The sequence below is a fragment of the Parasteatoda tepidariorum genome, chromosome 2 (assembly GCF_982258835.1).
Source record: "Parasteatoda tepidariorum strain Cologne lab strain chromosome 2, Ptep-v5.0, whole genome shotgun sequence".
NCBI classification, from domain to species: domain Eukaryota; kingdom Metazoa; phylum Arthropoda; class Arachnida; order Araneae; family Theridiidae; genus Parasteatoda; species Parasteatoda tepidariorum.
The window spans coordinates 15305967-15325875 of NC_141756.1; the positions used below are offsets into that span (position 1 = coordinate 15305967).

The 19909-nt window shown below is 31.5% G+C and overlaps 1 protein-coding gene across 12 annotated transcripts in view; it reads right to left on the reverse strand.

Moving 5' to 3' along the window:
• Positions 1-19909, reverse strand: part of LOC107448880 (endothelial transcription factor GATA-2-like) — a 304855-nt gene that overhangs the window by 20723 nt on the left and 264223 nt on the right. For all 12 annotated transcript variants that reach the window (XM_071187723.2, XM_071187711.2, XM_021147696.4 and 9 more), the window contains 1 exon segment: positions 4339-4464. In XM_071187723.2, coding sequence (XP_071043824.1) covers positions 4339-4464 — 126 coding nt within the window.

Sequence of the window (19909 nt, forward strand, 5' to 3'; positions counted from 1 at the left end):
GATAACTTTCATACGCAAGAAGTTCGTCTCGGATCCAAATTACAGTAAAGCATTTAAGCCCATTACATGCAAAAAGCACTGAACCCCGCTAAGTGAGATGACAACAAAATTTTTTTATTGCATTTCCAAGATTCCTCTAATAAAAATGAATTCTGAAAATAAAGCGGTGACAAAGGAGGGTTAAGGGGGGTGGGAGACAGAGCAGACGTAATTGGAGAAGCCTTTCCGCAGGGGGTCCGGTCGCGTGCGGGGCTCTCTGCGGGTGGACTTGAAGCGCGCACCCGGGATTCCGAGAATATTTCATGCTCTCAGAATCATTGGAGGAAGGCTGCTGGCGCCAACTATCTCTCTCTTTCTTTTCTGCAGGGTTGCCGTGAGTTCTCATTCCTAAGATCATTGGAAGATGCCAATAAACTCTTCTAATAACAACAGATCTCATTTATATGTTTATTAATTTTTATATGTTTATTAATTTTTATATGTTTATTAATTTTAGGACGGAGGGAGTAATTGCTGTTCATTTAAAAGAATAACATAAAATTCCTCTCCCTACCAATTCATAAGAATATTTTCTTCTTTTTTTTTTTTATTTTTTACATTAATGTAAAAAGCAGACATTAAAAATACTAAAATGAAATTTAAAAAAAATATGTATACTAAAATATTTCCAAATATAGCTTAATAAGATGTTTTCAAACATAGCTAATCGTATTAAATTTAATTATAGTATTTAAAAGTAGATAAATGTTCTAACATACAAAAATTGCAGAAATGTTCGAACTTATTAAAATTATAAAAATGATTAAACATAAAAATTATTCAAGATTTCGGTAGAAAAAATTTAGTTATTTTGTAAATATATATAAATTCAGCTAAATGAAAAGTTCATATGATATCTGTATTCCTATGCAAATAGTTAGAATGCCGAACTTTAAATTTGATTTCTCGAATTAAAATAACTATAACTAAGAAATACAAATGATAAAATAATACCTTTTATTGCCTTATTACACTGTTGTATAAATATTTAAAAAAATATATATGCACCCATTAAATATTTGAAACCTGAAAGTTACTTCTATTAGCAATGATTTTACTTGACCTATGACTTTTAAATTATTTATCTTTAAAAACATTTTACGAGAAATGTTTATTTTTCTATTAAATATTAAAACAAAAATTTAAAATTTGCAACCAGTAAGTCGAAGGTCTTACCGCGCATCATAATGGTCATTATCAGGATTATCTAGACAAAAAAAATTTTTCACCAGAAAATGAAAGTGTGATTTTAATAATTCTAATAATGAACAAAATTATGATTTGTTAAATAAGCTAACGTTTCGAATTTTTTTTAAAAAAATAATAGTACTATAATTAGGATTAAATAAAATTACATTACGTTACACTACATAGCTAAAATATGAAATAGGTATGTGCTTTCGCATAGTAAAATCTTGCAGCATCTCAATTCATCTGATGATTGAAAAAAAATGGAATACCGCAATAAAAAAAATTGTAGAAAAAAAGGAATACCGCAATAAGAAATTCTAGGTTGCTTTTAAAATGTTATAATCAACAACACATTTCAGAATCTTTTTTTTAATTCGTTAAAAGAAATATTTCTTTCGTAATCAAAACAATTAAATAAAGTTAAGGTTTCTTGTAAGAATTAATTTAGAATTACAATTTGTACTTTAGAAACTAGAGTAAACAAATTGAAAAATCCTTGGAATTTCCTAAACTCAGACCACCCTGTTGACCAAAAAGAAAAAAAAAATTCCGTTGGTAAATTCCCTCACCCAATAGTCATCAAACTTATCTGTTTCCCATGCATATATAGAATATTTTTTTCCAATCCATTCTTCTCAAATTCCCGAATAGAAAAGGCTTCCGGAATGTACCGTTTTACAACCGTTTGGCGCCAACGATGATCCCCATCCTTGGGTAAAAACAAACACATCAACCTGAATTTACAGCTTTTTTCAGAAACTCATATATATCTACACACAAACCAAATGTACTGTTCATTCTTGCAACTTCAAGAAACCCCCAATGTGGTTTTAAGGAATCAGTCAAGGTTGAATAATAGCTTTGCTATGGATAGTTTGATTCAAGAAGCTCTCCCACTGTGAAAATGAACTCTAGCTCTGTCATGTTGTCGCCATCCGAAAAGTCAAACCACTGGTTATTTTCCAAAACCCCTTTCTATAAAAGCATCGGGGGTCCCGGAAAAGGGGTAAAGTTCCTCGGCGACGATACGCATAGGCGCCGAGCGTCAACTCATAAATCCCTGGCGCCCGTCGTCACTTCATTTACTGCGACGAAAACGGCTAATAACATTTCCTCGGTATGGGCGTTCGCAATATGCAACTAATTGGTGATATCACATCCCTTCTTAGAGAGAAGTAAAATATTGTGACATCTGAAGAGTGATCCGTGAATGTTTGGTTTGATAAACTGTGGCAGAAAGGAAAATGAAGATGTTTTCTTTTCAACAAGAAGATGATTGCTTGTTTTATTTGCGGGGCCTATGCTCTTTTTTTTATGCACATCTAAATGGTAAAGATATAAAAAAATCTTTGCCTTTGCAATTACGCTTTTATTTAATTGGGAGAGAGGCAATTCTTTGAGTTGATGGATATGAGCTATAGTGCAAGATGAAAGATTGCTGGAAATGCTGTAAAATCAATCAAATAATCAAAAATCCCATATGTATAATTTCTATTCGTATAAAAGAGGTTTCTAAACAGAAGGAGTTAGAAAAACAAGCAAAATTCGACGAGAAAATGTAAGTTATACAGCCGACTAAATTTTCGAATTAACGCCTACCAATGTTTAAACCTGATGCAGAAGACAAGGGAACTCCCATATTAAGTATTGGAAGACATATGCCTTCGCGGAGGACTTTTTGTATCCCTTTATTTTAAATTAACAATAGAAGTCAAAGATAATCTGAAGACGAAAAGGTTCTCCCGTTGTATGGCTCCTTCTTAAGAAGTAACAGAGAATTAAACAGAACAATTTCGAATTGTAAAATAACTTTTAAGAAATTTATCGGAGCATCGGAATAAGCTAAAAAAATACTGACACTATAAAAATAATTATTTAAATTACAAATAAAAGCGTACAAAACGTAAGCTTCACAATTTGTTTCAGTATCTTCAGTGAAAACATGTTTTTGACGTCTTTCAAAAATTCGAAAGTGTATACTATCGAATTCTGCAGAATTAAACAGAACAATTTCGATTCTTAAAATAACTTTTGGAAATTTATCGGAACGAGCTAAAAAAAAATACTGACAATTAAAAATAATTTTTTAAATTCCAAATAAAAGCGTGTAAAACGTAAGCTTCAAATTTTTTTTCAGTATCTTCAATGAAAACACGTTTTTGATGTCTTTCAAAAATTCGAAAATGTATACTATCGAATTCTGCCTTGAACAAATTCCAGTTTTTAAAATTACCTTTTTTTTATAAAATAAATAACAAAATCGGAATAAATACAAAATACTAAAGTAACGTCGATAAAGGGAAAGGAAAAAAAAATCATGTAAGCTTGCAGACGAGGAGCAGGTATGTGGGGGTGACAGCGAATCTAACCTTAGGGGTCATGACTTTCTCAATCCTCAGCATCCCCCACCCCTCCAGCGGTGCCTTTCTGATTTATGATGACTGAGTAAATAATTATAGATGGTTCTCCACCAAATATGTATTCCAATATATATGGAGTCTGTTCCTCATAGACACACATTACTGCATGAAATCGTTTTCTCCCTCCCCGCGTTGCATGAATTGCATCTATTACGCAATTGAATACCCCACTTTTTGTTCAATTATAACTCAGTGTTTGTTTTTCCCCAACATATCACGATTTGAGGGAGAGTATTTGCTTCTTTTTTTTTTTTTGTTCCCATATTTCTTAAGAAAAATTTGCATTTCCGGTTTTGTTTTATTTCTCCTCTTTCGATTTTGATGTGGGAAAATTGAAAGTAATGAAGTTCGTGATTAAGAAACAGTAGAAAAATAATGGTCGAAAAATGTGTTGCATTGGAAAAGCAATTAGTTGAAAGTAATTAACTGGAAATTTATTGACAAGATTGTTATTGAGTTTAAAATTTTGGAACTAATAGTACAAATTATACGTTGTAACTTGTTCTGTACAATCACAGTTTTCAATGTAATGTGTACTCCTTTTACAATATCTTTTGAAACTTTTTTTTATTCAAGGTATGTACGGTTTACCACTTTTGAAAGTATTTTATGAATTGATTATGATGATTTTTTCATTCACGTAAAGTGTTTAAGAAAGAAAGATTAACTGACTAAAATGTGTACTTACGTTGTGTAGTTTGTAGTAGAGTCCACAGGCGTTACAGACTGGTTCTCCGTTTTGGTTCCGTCTCCAGAGCGTGGTAGTGGTCGTTTTACAATTCGCGCAGCTCGTACCCGCTCTCCTCGCCGCGGACTGAAATAAATAAATAAAAAATTATTTTCAGCATGAAGCATAAACATTGTTACAATAATAATAATCATAAAAATAAAAATTAAATAACTTTGAAGTTCAACAAAAAAAAATTTCCAGTCTAAAACCAACCAACGAGTCCTGGTGGCTCTAAGGATCGAGCATGCGTCTCCCAATGAGGTAAACCGGGTTCGAATCCCAGCAATGGCTGGTCGATACGAATTCCACACCCGGCTCGCAATGACCACAGTTCTGACGTAAAATATCCACAGTGGTAGACGGATCATGGGTTAGATCCCCTTGCCGTTAGACGAACCATGGGAGGTTTTCGTGGTTTTCCTCTCCATGTAAATCAAATTCGGGTTAGTAGCATCAAAAAGTCCTTCACGAAGGCAAAAATTTTCTTAATACTTGATTCGAGAGTTCTGTCTCATAGATTGGGTTTGAAATTACAAGGCTACGGCATTGAACAATGGTAACCGAAAAGTCAAAATTGGATCGGCTGTTCAACGACGGTTATAAAGTAAAATAAGGAAAACAGCAACCAACAAAACAATTTTCTTGTGGAATAATAAAATGATACTCCAATAGAATGAAAATCTTAAGAACAACCTTACGAAATAAATTAATAGCTGGTGAATTAAAAAAAAGGCTAAAAATAAAAATTGAAAAGTAAAAACTTTATCTGTGTTTTGATACGAGATTATAAGTAGATGCATTTAAAACACTTAATATTCTATCCGTGTATTTGCTTAGACTTGACCGTACAAATCTTGAGAAGAGACGGTGATATAATTTTCCTCACGAAGAAAAGTCACTAAATATTTTCCATTTCTATTTAAATTGTTTACTTCGAAAGTGACGTAAATCCAACATTTTACAAAAACAAATAAAGAAATAAACTATTTAATCATTTCTTTTATTATTGTAAAGTAATCGTGTCATTAAGATTATCTTATTAGAAAAGCAATAGCAATTTTGACATTCATAATTTTTTTTTTCTTATTTCATTTTTCTTCGAAATTTAACTAATATTATGTTTTTAGCATCGAAGTAGATTGTACTTTTTTATTGCTTTTTAGGTATTTTATTTATTCAGGTAAAAATTACAATATTGGACCAGAATAAATTTCTTTATTTGAAATAATAACTTGAAAAACTAGTAACGGTTCTAAAATTGTTTGAAAAAGTTAAGAGAAAATATAAATTCCTCTTCAATATAGTTACATTTACAATATTATTATTAACTGAAGTTTTTTTTATAAAAAAAAACGTGGTATGCAAGAAATAATAACACGTATTCAACATTTTTATTAGCTGGATATAAAACTGGAATTATTTAGTATTTTAATTAACTGTCAATAGTATCTAAAATGTAGTTTAATTTTCAAAGCACCCACACATTTTAAGAATTAAATGATACACAGGGGTGAATGTAAGTTCAAGGAGCCAACCTACACATTTTTTTTATTTCGGAAATCAGACATTTAAATTGTGGAAGCTAATTATTTCAGTTTTCGAAAATTATCCATTCTCATTAAATATAGCCTTGTCTACAGTTTCCCATAATTCCCCCACTTTGGCGAATCTTTTTCCTGTCTGAATGTGTCTGTCACGTTTATTTTTAATGCACCGTTTTTCTTTGATTTTTTTTTTACTCATTTCTTCGAATTTTTTATTATACTTAAGTGTCATGTCGTCATTTAAATACTTAATTGACAACATGACATCAATAAAAAATTCGTTTGAATAACGGTCAGAAATAAATCATATAATGAAACGTTATATAGCGTATTCTGCTTTCACTGCCATTAATATATATTTTTTTAATCTTAGTCAAAAAAGAATGGGATCACATTCATCACCTAGGACAAGAAGAAACAAAAACGTTGTCGAAACATGTAGAATTACTAGAGAGGAAGGCGAAATGTCTTCAAAACCAGTTTAATTGCTCTGTGAAACTTGGTGCTTTTAGAAATTGCCTTTTTGTTTTTCTCGGTGATCAAACAAGTTTTGATGTTTTCAACCCCGCTTTTCTCACCAGGTTCACTTCACTTTGATATAATTTTTGTTTGTTCTTCGTTTAAATACTTATCGGTGATTTTAAATATTTAAAAAAAAAAAAAAAAAAAAAACTGTTTGCAGACGCAATAACTTCTAAATTTTCCGCCCGATTTCTCCAAAAAATTTAACAACATGAAGAATTCATCATTGAGGCATACATTCATGTTGCTGAAATTACATTTTTTTTAAAATAATTATTTAAACAACAAGAAATAATTATGTAAGATTTGTATATTTTTAAAAAGCGAAAGAAAGCGAAAGAAGAAGCGAAAGAAAAAGAAAACTCCGTCATTAGACTTTACTTTTTCAGAAAATTTTTACAAGGGGGGGGGGAATAACTTTATCCAACCATGTTAAAATGAACTCATGAAATCAAATCTTAAAATCAAATCTGCAACTGTGAATAAAAACTCCATCAGATTTTCAAACTATTTGTACCATTTTTACTCTCACCGAATTTGTTGTCAGTAGATGGGAACAATTACGTGAGTTGAAAGCCAAGAAAAAGCATTTGGCGTCAACCATTAATTTCTTATATCCGAAACTCATAAAGAACTTAAATCTTAACTCGAGTTCAGCCATTAGAAAAGATCAGAGAAATTTAAGAGTTTTTTAAGGCGTTAAAAAGCTGTTGCTACCACATTTCTAGGCGTACGTTCTTGAACGTGTTACGAAGCACAAAATAATGTTCACATACATGTAAGACCACAAGCAGAATTTTTCCTTTTTTCTACACCGAGCTATTAGATCACAATTGTCACACATATTTCAGAACTAAGAGCTTCATCCTACACTAATATAATTAATGGGATTTCAACAAGCTTAGTATGTTATAATAACCAGAGGTAAAATCCAGAAATATGATCTGCAGCAATTAGAAGTGGCGTATATTTTTATGTCTATCGATTTGACAAATTAGTCTATGGAATTTGCAGTTTAATAAGTCAGTAGCTCTGATAAGATATATTAAATGAAGAAAATTTTCATTATTTTCTTAATAGTCATATAATAATTATTATGTTTACATAATCATGATACTGTTATATAAATATTATATTGCTATACATTTGTCTCATAAATATTGTGTAAATATATTTTAATAATATTTTTAAAATATTAATTTTTAAATAACAATTAGTTGCCATATAATAGTTATTATTTTACAATCGTCGTTAATCACCCAACCAAATTTTGAGTTTATGACTACCAGTGTTCAACTTTTTAACCTTGTAATTTTGAACCCAATCCAGACGACAAGGGAACTCCTGCTTCAAGTATTAGGGGAAATTTGATGGATTCTGATGGAACTAATCCTTACTTGCGTTACCTGGTTAGGAGAAAACCACGAAATCCACTAATAGTTAGCCTAAGGGAAAGAGGACTCTAACCTATGATCCTTCTACCACTGATGATATTTTACGTCAGCACTGTAGTTGGTGCGAGCCGGATGCGGAATTCGTATCGACCAGCCATCACTGAGATTTGAATTTCGTTCACTTCATTGATAAGCGAGCGCTTTATACCCCGAGCCACCTAGGCTCAATAATTATTACTGTTGTATAATTATGTTGTTTTACAAATGTTTTATAACAGTTACTGTGAATATCTAATTATTTTATTTTTATGTAAATAAGTTTTTGCTATCAATAAATTATCTAAAACGTTAGCTTCAAAGCTTTTGCAAGAAAAACTAAACAAATAAATACTAATAAAAATCGATATCTGTAATTATTTGACTCTGATTATTAAGAAAGAGATCACGCATAAATTGATTTCTGTTTCGTTCAGCACCTATAAGCACTTTCAAGATTTTATTTGCATCATTCGTTTTAAATACATAAATAGCTAATTTTTCATGTTAGCAAACTGTGAGTAGTTTTCTATTTAATATAGCCATACGTGACAAATAATACTGTAAAAACCCACAGTAAATTTTACCTAATTAGCTATATTAGAGTAACGTAGTATAGATCTGGTGAAAAATATTTAATAAACATTAAAAAACAGCATTCGTTATTTTTTTTTTTTTTTGGCCTTATAAATGTTTAACTATTTCGGTAAATTATGTTTAAGTATTTCGCTATATTCTCCATATTTTCTCGAAAGGCAACGTGAGGCACATTAACAAATGTAGACATAAGTTATAATGAAATGAACATTTCTAATTAAAAAAAAGAAGAAAAAAAGCGCTAGAAGTGAGGAAAAAAATATAAATTCAGGACGTTATATAGACGTATTTCATTTGAGTCCTTTCAATGAAAAAGTTTTTTATTTTTTTTATTTCGGGGTAAAGGGAGAGAAAGCTAGGCGACGCCGTAACGTCGCTTTCAAAACTCCTGTCAAAGATTATCCAACCGTAAAACGACAGCCAAACGGATCTATTTGTGCCCCCCTATCTTTCTTGTCAACCCCTGCAAACTCAGGATAAGCAACGTATGGAATAAAAATAATCAGTTACAGGTGATTTCTCTGAAACAATCCTTGTAACATAGTATTAATCGAGTGCAACTATTAGTATCGTGGGTGAAGTTTCTATTAATATGATCCTTCTTACCAAGTTTTAATCGGATGCAAAGATAAGGTACTGTGGGTGAATTATTTATTTATTTTTTATGCAATCCTTGTCACACAGTATTAATCAAATTTAAAAATAATGTATTGTTAATGAATTTTTTAATACTATCTTTGATGCAGATCAATCGAATGTCAGACTGTATTAATGGGTGAAAATTTTTAATAGTTATTCCAGTTACTAGATTCCCGAGTTCCACACACACACATAAGCTGTTCTTAGCGAAAACTTTCAGAAAAGATCCAAAAGTTTTGTTCTTTTATGGCCGAATTTGAACTTGAAAAAAAGCTGTGTACTACATCATCTTATTATTTTGAAATTGTTTCTTAATTTTCGTTTCAAGTATATGCTTTTAAAAGATGTTGCATAAAAATAAAATGAAAAGTATATTCAAATATTAAAACCACACGATTCGTATATCATATATTCATGTATAACTTAGTCTGATCTTATTTAAAAATATGAAAATCTTATTTAAATATATAACATTAAATTATTTCAACGATCTCTGGGGATGAATATACTATGAGGATTTTGGAAGGAAAGAAGGTTTGAAGTGCATTTCGTAGCAAACAATCCACGTGTAACCTTAAACCTATCTTTTGGCTGCAAATCAATGCGTCAAGAATGCTATAACGCAAGCAATTAAAATGGGTGTTAGGGATTCGTGGATAACGCCAATTAAAAGTTTCTGGCCAAAGAAATAAAGGCCAAATAGAATTTATTTTTGTTTTTATAATGACAACGTGTAAACTTAAAACCTAATTTACTGAAACTCTCTAAAATGTCACTAGTCACTACATCCATTCTTGAATAAGACCGTACAGTTTCAGACTACCCTAAAACAAGTTGTCGCCTGGATATGATGAGGCAGCTGTATTCTAAACCGTCTAAGAACAAATAAAACTACAATTTGTTTCATCTTTTCCCATCTACACAGTGGCAGGTAATAAGGAATCCAGCCTGCCAATTTAGGTAGTTCTGGGGTGTGAAAGAAAAGAAAGGAAGAAAAAAAAAGGTATTTTTCTTCTGCTGATGAGAACCCTGTTTAGACACCAAAGAGGCTGTTGTACCACCCGTAGAGATCCGTCCACAAACAAAAGCTATCCGCAAACAAACCCGTCACGGGAGACAAAAGATAAATGATGGACCCGACTTCGCTCATCGCACCAAAAATAATTAAGGTCAACCTAAAAAATACCAACCAACCTAGCTGTGACCTTTTTTATTCCATCCCTTTTGCAAAGGTGCTGGCCATACACTCATCGCTTTTTTGTATATTAGGAGGTTGCTAATTGCTGTTGAGAAGCTACAAGCCTGATCAAGTTCAAGACAAGCATCTCTTGCGGTTAATTGATGGTACATTGTACCCTCCCATTTCTGCGTTGCTTCTTTTTCTTAATATTTTTTTTCTTCTTATTTTTAAACTTGCATAAGGAGGAAAAAAGATCCGCAGGGTGTGAACCAGGGTTTTGCAAAATCACTTTTGCTAACACATTTTCTTCGGCACATTTATTTATTTATTAAGTTTTTTCGTGTAGGTATTCTTTTCTCATTAAAAATGAATCTTAAGTAAATTCATTTTATGGTTTCTGACAGGTACATGAATATTCATTTACAGATCTGCATAAATTTAATAAAAGTTGTGAATAATTTGGATTCGAAGTATCTGTAATCGAATTGTGTATATCTACGGCTCGGGGCAATATAGTGATGAGCCTTATTTTGTCTCAAAGTGACAATATATTATGAAGCTGTCCTTATTATTGCGTCCAAAAAACTACTTTAATTGTTTCCAAAATTTCCAGGAGAAAAATGATCAGGAACATTTTATTGCTTACATATTCATGATGCCTATTATATATATATAGTATATATATCAGGGTTTCCGCTACGGTAGCTTTTTTCGCAAAATGCGAAAAGACCCCTCAAAAATGCTAAAATTCAACAAAGCATTTTCGCATTTTTGCTAAAGGATTTTACTAAATTTCATTTAAAAAAAAGCTTCCGCGAAAAATCATGACGCTAACATCCATGAAAAAAACTTGATCAAACAAGAAGGAGAAAAAATCTAAATATCTTTCGCAAGAAGAACCATGACGCTAGCGTTCACGAAAAAAACGTGATCAAACGAGATGAAGCATAGCGATCAACAAAAATGGCTAGAATATATGATATATATATTTGTTAATGATTAATATTTAGGGCCCTGAAAGTGCATTTAACTTTCAAGAAGCGTTTGTAAAATGGGCAAACATGAAAGAAAGGAAGATTGTTAATTATAAACCAAAATGTTTTGATAAATAATAAATGTGTTTTTTTTTTGTTATAGGTATTCTTTTTGATATTCTTGTACATTAAGCTATTCTTTGTCAGATAACTTACAGTACTTGTTTGATATAAAGTAATTTTATAAGCCTAATGGCATTTTAGCATTTTGCTAAAACTTTTTTTCAGATTTCAGCTTTTTTGCTAATGAATTTTTAGACTCAGCTTAAACCCTGATATATATATATATATATATATATATATATATATATATATATATATATATATATATATATATATATATATATATATATATATTATTAAGTTTTACAATTTCGCATAAATGGGTGTTTAGAAAAAGCTTGGCTTGTTATAATTATTCTTAAAAGCTTAGATATTTTTAATTATTGCAACAAAAAAAATTCCGTGATGGTGTTTAATTGAAATTGAAATGAAGGATTTTATCAAAATTCAAAGTAACTGATGCGGCGAGGTTCTGAGTTACATTAAGAAAATTGAGTTTTTTGATAAAAAGTTTTCAGTCTTATATAACCTTGATTTACTTGAATACGTAATTGCATTTTGGAAATCTTAGTGGTTGATCTAAGTTGAGTGTTTTCGAAGTGAAAGAAGGTTGCAAGTGCGTTAAACAGCGAACTTTGAATGACTATTTTAGAAAGCTTCCCTTTCGGCTGAATATTAGTACTCCAAATTAGCGACCGTTACGATGCGAAAAACAGATCAAGATATAAACTTTAACGTTTATTCATACAACAGAATCTTTAACCATTTTCGACATTTCGGTTTGTAACATAGATTCATTTTTGTAATATCAACTTAAAGATAATTAATTTTTTTTCCCGAATTTAGAAAACCAAAAAAAAGAAAAAAGAAAGCACACAAATCCAATGAAATACTTGACCATCTAGTTTTACTAAATAAGCTAAGCTGAAAAATCGATCGAATTATATTTAAACTTATTTGCAAAAAATAACACGAAAGAGAATTATACTTTCAACTGGTCTCATCGTGACTGGAGGGGAAAAAAATAAAACTAGTCAATATTTTTCTAATTCAATTACTTCATTCCACAAAACGTTCGTAATTGTTTCATAAACGATGCGAATTGAGTATGTTGATTTTTCTGTTGATATGAATCATCGTACTTTCATCTTGGTCACTGACTTGTGAGAAAGGCGGGGATGATAAGTATCACGATAAAAGTTATCGAAAAATACCAGTTTCTTTTGAAAAGTGAATGGGTGTGAACATTTGATTATTACATATAAGTCTCCAGCAGAAAAGAATACAGACTGCAAATATATATTTAAAAAAAAAAAAATATGTATACATATCATACACGTGATATAAAGTACGAATTCCGATTGGACTCAGATTGCAAGACGATCTATTTACATGGAAAAGGTTGGAGATGGTCTTATTAGCACTATCTCTCCATTCCACCCTGCCCCCCTTAGAAAAAAAGGGGGTAAAATGATTGGGGAAAAGAACAGTAGTGTGAGAACAGGTCCTAACGAGGTGATAATAGGGCTTGTATTCGCAAATAATATTTCTGGATAGGCGCCTTTGTCTGAGAAGATAAGGTGGGCTTGCCCAAAACGTCCGTAACTAAGAATGATCTATCGTTGGGCAAAGAGCGAAAAATATGGAATGAAAAAAAATATATACAAAAGTTGGGGGGTCGTAAAGATAAGGGGAAAGGCAGGGCGTGAAGTTTGCCACCCCTTTCCCCCAGCATCGTTCATTTTCATCTAAAGATTTAGCTCATTCTCGCATCCTTATGCTGAATACCACACGTGCAATTATGAACCACGAAATTTCTGAAGCTTTCGGACAAACCCACCGCATGTCCATCATGGGTATGAAAAACCGGCTCTAAGATAACCTCTTTTCGTCACTCACTCCCCCCCTACTTCCAATCAAAGAAGAAAAAAATTCTCAGCTTCATTTTTTGGGCATCTCTAAACCTCACCCTTTCAGATGAGTCTTCCTTGCGCAACGCGTTTTTGCAAAATAACAGGGGTTAAAATCAAGGGAATACATTTTCATTTCAGAATGAAATAAAATTCCCTCACTTCTATAGTTGAATACACTCCTGAAATTGTATACATGAAAAAATTCAAGCTTTTTAGACACTTATAATTTTACGTATATTTTATGAAGCAAATAATTTATTTTTTTTTGTTAGGTTAAAAATAGAACGAAAAAAAAACAGAACCAGAGAAAAGTTTTTGGATGTACTCCATAAGCTCATATTAATACACCGTAAGACAGTTTGGATTGTATCGAACCCTAATATCGTTTAAATTTGCTGCAACATTAATATGATATTTAGTTAAAGTATATGATGGTGCAAATTAACACTTGATTACACGATACAATACAATGGTTTAACCTGATTGGAAACAAGATTCATATTAAAGTTGCATGGTATTATGGAGCAAAGTACAGGTTTTATGGTTTGGCGATTAATATTGTTTCTGTGAAAAAATCCACATGTTCGACACCTTACGCGGGAAGGATATATTTTGGTTTGCCATTGAAGCGTAGGCGTGTGAGAACTGCTGATTTAGGCACTAAGTTCTATTTAGCTCTAAAAAATTATTTGTAAATTTCTAAAATAATTTAAATCAAATTAAAAAGATTTCAATCCTGGATTAAAGCTTTGACTTAAGCGATTGCATATTTTTCTTGACAAAAGTAGGAGGGATTCCAAAGTAATATAAAATTTACTCCTGCAATACTTCAACGCCTCTATATAAATAGATGGATGGCGCATATAGTCATATTTTTTAAGCATGTAGGCATTAATTCAATGGAAAACAAGACTTCTATCATCCTGAAAATTAAATAATCAAAGAGGACTGAAGTTTTTCGAGCAAGAAAGCAATACAAAACATTTTATTGAAACATAGATAAATTCTAAGTCATTATACACGAAAACAGGTAAATCATTAGTCATTATATCTGAATTTAAGGAAATTTCTGCAAAGCAACTCAAAAGTAATTTTGTTTGAAAATGAGCAAATCAAATGGAATTTTGTTTGAAAATTAGTGAATCAAAAGGAATTTTGTTTGAAAATAAGCAAACCTTAAGCCATTGTATATGAAAACAGGTATATCATAAGTCATTTTGTCTGGAAATCACTAATCAGTAAATCATAAGTCATTATATCTGAAAATAGGCAAGACTAAAGACATTTCTGTCTGAAACTGAGCAAATCAAAAGGAATTTTGTTCGAAAATGATCAATCAAATGGAATTTTGTTTGAAAATGTGCGAATCAAAAGGAATTTTGTTTGAAAATGGGCGAATCAAAGAGCATTTTGTCATTATAAATGCAGTAATTAGTTACTATTCCAAGTTCCGTACAGAGAAGGTAGCCTTAAAAAATTCAAATATAGCGTGCAAGAAAAGAAATCCTTCATAGCGTGTGAAAAACGAGCGGCACTCAACAAAGTAAATGTTATGAATTCTTTTCCACGATTTTCAATTTTCATTTGCCATTGCAATTAAGGGATCCGCCCATCATTTCTCACGGGGTAAAAAATATCCCACGAGCCTCAAGTGGTTGCGATAAATCGCCAAATATGCCAACACTTATTAACCTGATGTCAACCGAGTCGCTTGCGGCTGAGAAGATGGAGTGTTGGGCGGGAAAAAAATCACTGATAGCTCAACGAATAATTTTTAACTAGGCACTTTTTACTGTTTGTTTATTCGAATTTTTTTTTTCTCGTTTGTCTTAGACATTCTATTATCTGTTAATAAGCTGCTTCATATCGATACTTTATTACTTTTCATTGTTATTTTCAACAGCGTCGAGATAAAAATGACATTTAGCTTAACGCTATAACGTCATTTTCGTTTATTTATTTATTTTTATCGTTCCTACTATCCTTCCCAGATAACACAAATAGAAGCTACTTTGCCAAATTATGATGCTCTACTTTTTTTATACGATTACGAAAGACAGCTAAAGGAGCTGCACTGAAAATTTAGCATTAGCGCATTTTTTTTACACATTATAATTTTCAGAAAATGCAAGAAAGAAAAATGAGTAGTTAGTTAGACAAAATGTAATTTTTTATTTCTTTCACAATTTAATACATTGCTGTCAAAAATAATAATATTTGGAAAAAAAAATCGAATGAAAAGTTAAGAAGTCTCTTTCGACCTAATCGAGCTCAATTGTCATCAAAGTAGAGACAGAAGGGTAAAATTCTAATTATGCTTTTATAATTATAATTTTATTAAATTTTCGCAAACAAACTGATATCGGCAATATCCTTCAAAGTACATAAAACACAAGACCCTCACCCTATAACAGAATGTTTTGAAAAGAAAAGTAGTTTAGTTTAAGTACAAAGATTTTTTCAGCAGAACAGAAAACAGTTTTTATCAGTTTTTAACTATAGTTAAAGTAAATAAATTAAAATAATATCTAAAAATCAGACAATTGTACAGTATTTAATTACCTATCTAAAATTAATATCCGCATTTTTCACGTTTAATATTGGTTTACATTTTATTTTTGCCGTTTATAGAAGAAAGAAAAAAAACCATCGAAGTTTTCATAAAGTCTGATAAATCGACGTCTTTTGTATTTCACCTCTTTTGAAAAATATTTTGCAGTTGAAAACTGCAACTTCAAATGCCAAATAATACTAGTTTGAATAATCATCATATGAATAAAAACATCAAACGAACGGAAATCAAATATTTAACCTAAAATTAAAGATGGCAACGGAAGATGTGTCTTAATAAACAGGAATGGCGTCATAAGTTAAGTATCACCAAGGTAAAAGTATTATCAAGATTAACAAATTAATTTTTGTCATTAAGTTATATTTTTTCTCTTGCATATTGTCAATTGGTTGCTCCCAGCACTTCAAAATAAGCAATATTTAATTTTATACAATCCATCATAATTAATTTTGTTTCACCTTCGCCAAAACGAAATTCTTTATTTCCAACTTAGAGAATGGCTCTCTCGTTACAAACAATCGCGTCATCAAATAAATGCGCATTTAATTACTCCCGCCCCGTTATCTGAGTGTTCGCCCCAGCTCTTAATTTGCAACAGGAATCATTCTTGATGCGGTTGTTTATTTTGTCGGGAGGTAAAATCCTTTTGTTGCTGAATGCAAAGAGCTCTCAATTCTGTTATCTCTCCTCTGAAATTTCCGCTGCAAGGCATATCCGTTGTCCAGTTGGTCCTTAGAGCCACAACTCATTTATCATAATTTGAAATAGAAGTTCCGTTTTAAATTCAACGACCAAAAGGTTAATGATGAAGATGGTAAATTAATTACAAGTCGGATTCTTTCGCATACTTACTGAGGATACAATTCAAATGAAAGTTATTAATGTTTTTAACACTATTGTAAACAATTTTTAAAAATATCATATGGAAATTGAAAAGAGAAGATATTAACATGATTTAAACCTAAAAATATTTTTTTTTCAAAAATATTTTGCAAAGATGTGCCTTTGCAGCGAAGATTGCATGTTCGAAATGTGAGTGATTAGTGAAATTGATTGTGGGGAGGGTGGAGCTCAATTGGTGAAGTCGTCACTCTCACCGCTTATGGAGAGCCGGAGATTGAGAGTTCGATCTTTGGCAGCCGATAAAACCAGCACGCGTAAGCTGCTAGGTGCGCTGTAAATCTGCCATGACTGAAAGTTCCCTCGTAGGTTGTGGAGTAAAAAATAGGAGAGAGGGGTAGCAGTTCAGGCTCTGTACATGTCGCCTGACCGTGGTCGAAATTATGTGTTATTCCTACCATAACTATTAAAAGATAGATCCTTGAAAAATGAAGCCAAGTGCTCTGCCATGTTAGGGAGTATGGAGAATGGTTTAAGACAAATAGAGTGTTTGTTCCTAACTTTCCAGATAAAATTTTTCTCCTAAAATGCCTCCAGTTTTATACAAAAGATGGGCTAGATTTTGTTTTGTTCTACGGTAACTTAAGTTAGACAATTCGATTTTTTAACGGACGTTAAGCAGTCAATCCATATTAAATCTTATTGCAAATACTCAATTCCATAGTCTAGTAATTTTGAAACTAATCCGAAAGATAAGGTGACTCCTAGATCAAGCATTGAAATAAATTCACCTTCGTAGAAGATCTAATTGAATAAAAGCCCAAATTTGCATTACACGTAGAGATATATCACGCAAGCCTCACACGGACAGTTCGACATCAAGATAATTTAAACCCACGATTCATCCACTTTTTTACTTTGCGCACATTAAGCGTTAAGATTTTTTACGCGATTGTCAGAAAAGAATTTAGTTTTTCATCTGTAAAAAATTCGTATTGCTAAATTGTCGACGACGAAAATATATAAAAATTCATAATAGAGTTCGAAATGAAATATTTAAAAAAAAAAAAGCTAATTGAAAAACTCATACAATATTTCATAAATGGCATCAGATTTAAACTACATCCACTTATTTTCAGAGCCTATTGATTACTTTCTTTTTTTTTAGAAAATGATAAATTAGATACCTGCAAAATGAGTTTTCAGTTTATTCATAATAAGACTTGTTCCTTTGTTATAACATTATTAATCGATTAGGTCATTGTTATTTCCATAGCAATTCGACAAACGAGTTAGTTTACGACAGTAGAAATTACATAAAGGGAAATTAAACTCGGTATATACAGCAGGAACTGTATTCCCCACTTTCATTTTAAATCTCATCTCACGTCTCGTTATTAAAGTAATTAGGTAAATCATAAAAGAACGAATGAACACTCACGTTTGAATTCAGAAAAATAGATTAAATGAAGAGAAAGCAAATAAAGCGCAATAAGAAATCATCCTTTGACCTTCTGAATAAATGATCAAACATATCATCGGACATACGGCCTGAGGCTCTATCTTCTCACGGACGGGCACGCACACCTTCCAAAGAAAAAAAAATATTCGAAAAGGTGCGCCAACCCCCCTTTACGCTGTATCTCGGGGGAGGGAGGTTTTGGTAGAAGAATCAAAAGCCCAATTACACCCCGAAGTTATTAGGTGTGCTTATTGGTTTTAGAAGCGAGGAATTATGCTCTGCGTGGTGGAAAATCGAACGTTATGATGATCCCCCAACTGGATGCTTGTAATGCGGGGATGTGTATATAAAAAGCGACGTTTCAAATTTATGTCGTAATCTATCTACGGGTAATCTTCGAAGATTGGATAAATTGATGGGGATGGATTAGAAAACACCAGAAATATTTTTTCTTTATTTTTCTCTTTCGTAAAGCTGAAATCAGGTTCCGCTTGATATTTAGAGCTGTGATTTTCGCACAAAAAAATGAGCTCGGCATGTTTTATGTGAAATAATTATTTATTGATATTTTTTTTTTTGCCGGGATGAGGAAAAATTAAAAAAAAAATTGGCATACGTGGATTTTTTAGCATCCAATATCATGTTTTGAAACTTGATAAGATTTTTTTTTTTCCGTTTGTTTTTTCCATCTTTTAGATTTGAAAGTATTTGTATTTAATATTTAAAATTCGAAAAAAAAAACATACAAATTTGCATTTTGAGGAATGAGAAAGAAAGCAGTAAAACAAAACAGCAAAAAGATTATAATCTTCAGTCCACACCATTCTATTCGCACAATAGTCCTTTTTAATATAGTATCAATATAGCCAAAGCAAAATATATCAATACAATAGTGTGAAGAGCGCACACACAAAAAAAAGGAAGCAAACCGTTCTGAAAATAAAGCTAGAGCACAGACGTCTATTTTCGCTTCTAATTTATCTTGCTATGTGTGCATCTCGCTTCTAATTTTATATTTTTCTGAAATTTTGTTGCGAAAATACTTTTTCTTATTCTCTTTTAAAAACATTTTTCCTTTTTTTTCCCTCATTGTTTAATTTTTATTTTTATCTTATAATATGAGTTCTATATACTTGTAACTTTAAAGTTAATTTAAATCTTAAATACCTAATTTTTCTTTGTAAATTTCTCTTTTGGAGAATATTGTATTAAATAATTGTTCCTTCAAATACAATCAAAATTAATGCACGAAACCTTTTTTTCTTTTTACGACATGCGATCGTATAATTGCACATTAGAGAAATTTTGCATTGGGTACGTTTGGTGTTAACCATACCGCTAACCCTAATTGACATCGCGATTTGTAGAGGAATTTTCGCGCATACGCTGTGAAACTCAAATAGCGTTAACATTAGAGTTAGGTGTGGCCTTGCAAAATCTCTACAATAAAAATTCCTGTTTATTTCAACGCTGACAAGTGTTTCTAACGTGTTTTTTTAAGGAAACAGTTCCCAAATTAGTCTTATCTTAGTTTTACTTGCTTACTTCAACATTTACTGACGTACTTCATAGTAAAACTTAACAAAAAGGCTAAACACACGTACGAAAAATATGCAATCGATACTAAGAAAAACCTCTCAAATTTGTGGTTTTAACAGTTATTTGATGGGAATACTGTGGCGATGTTTGTAGCGGTATAAACTATTCGATGAAATCGACTTAATTTGCGTGGA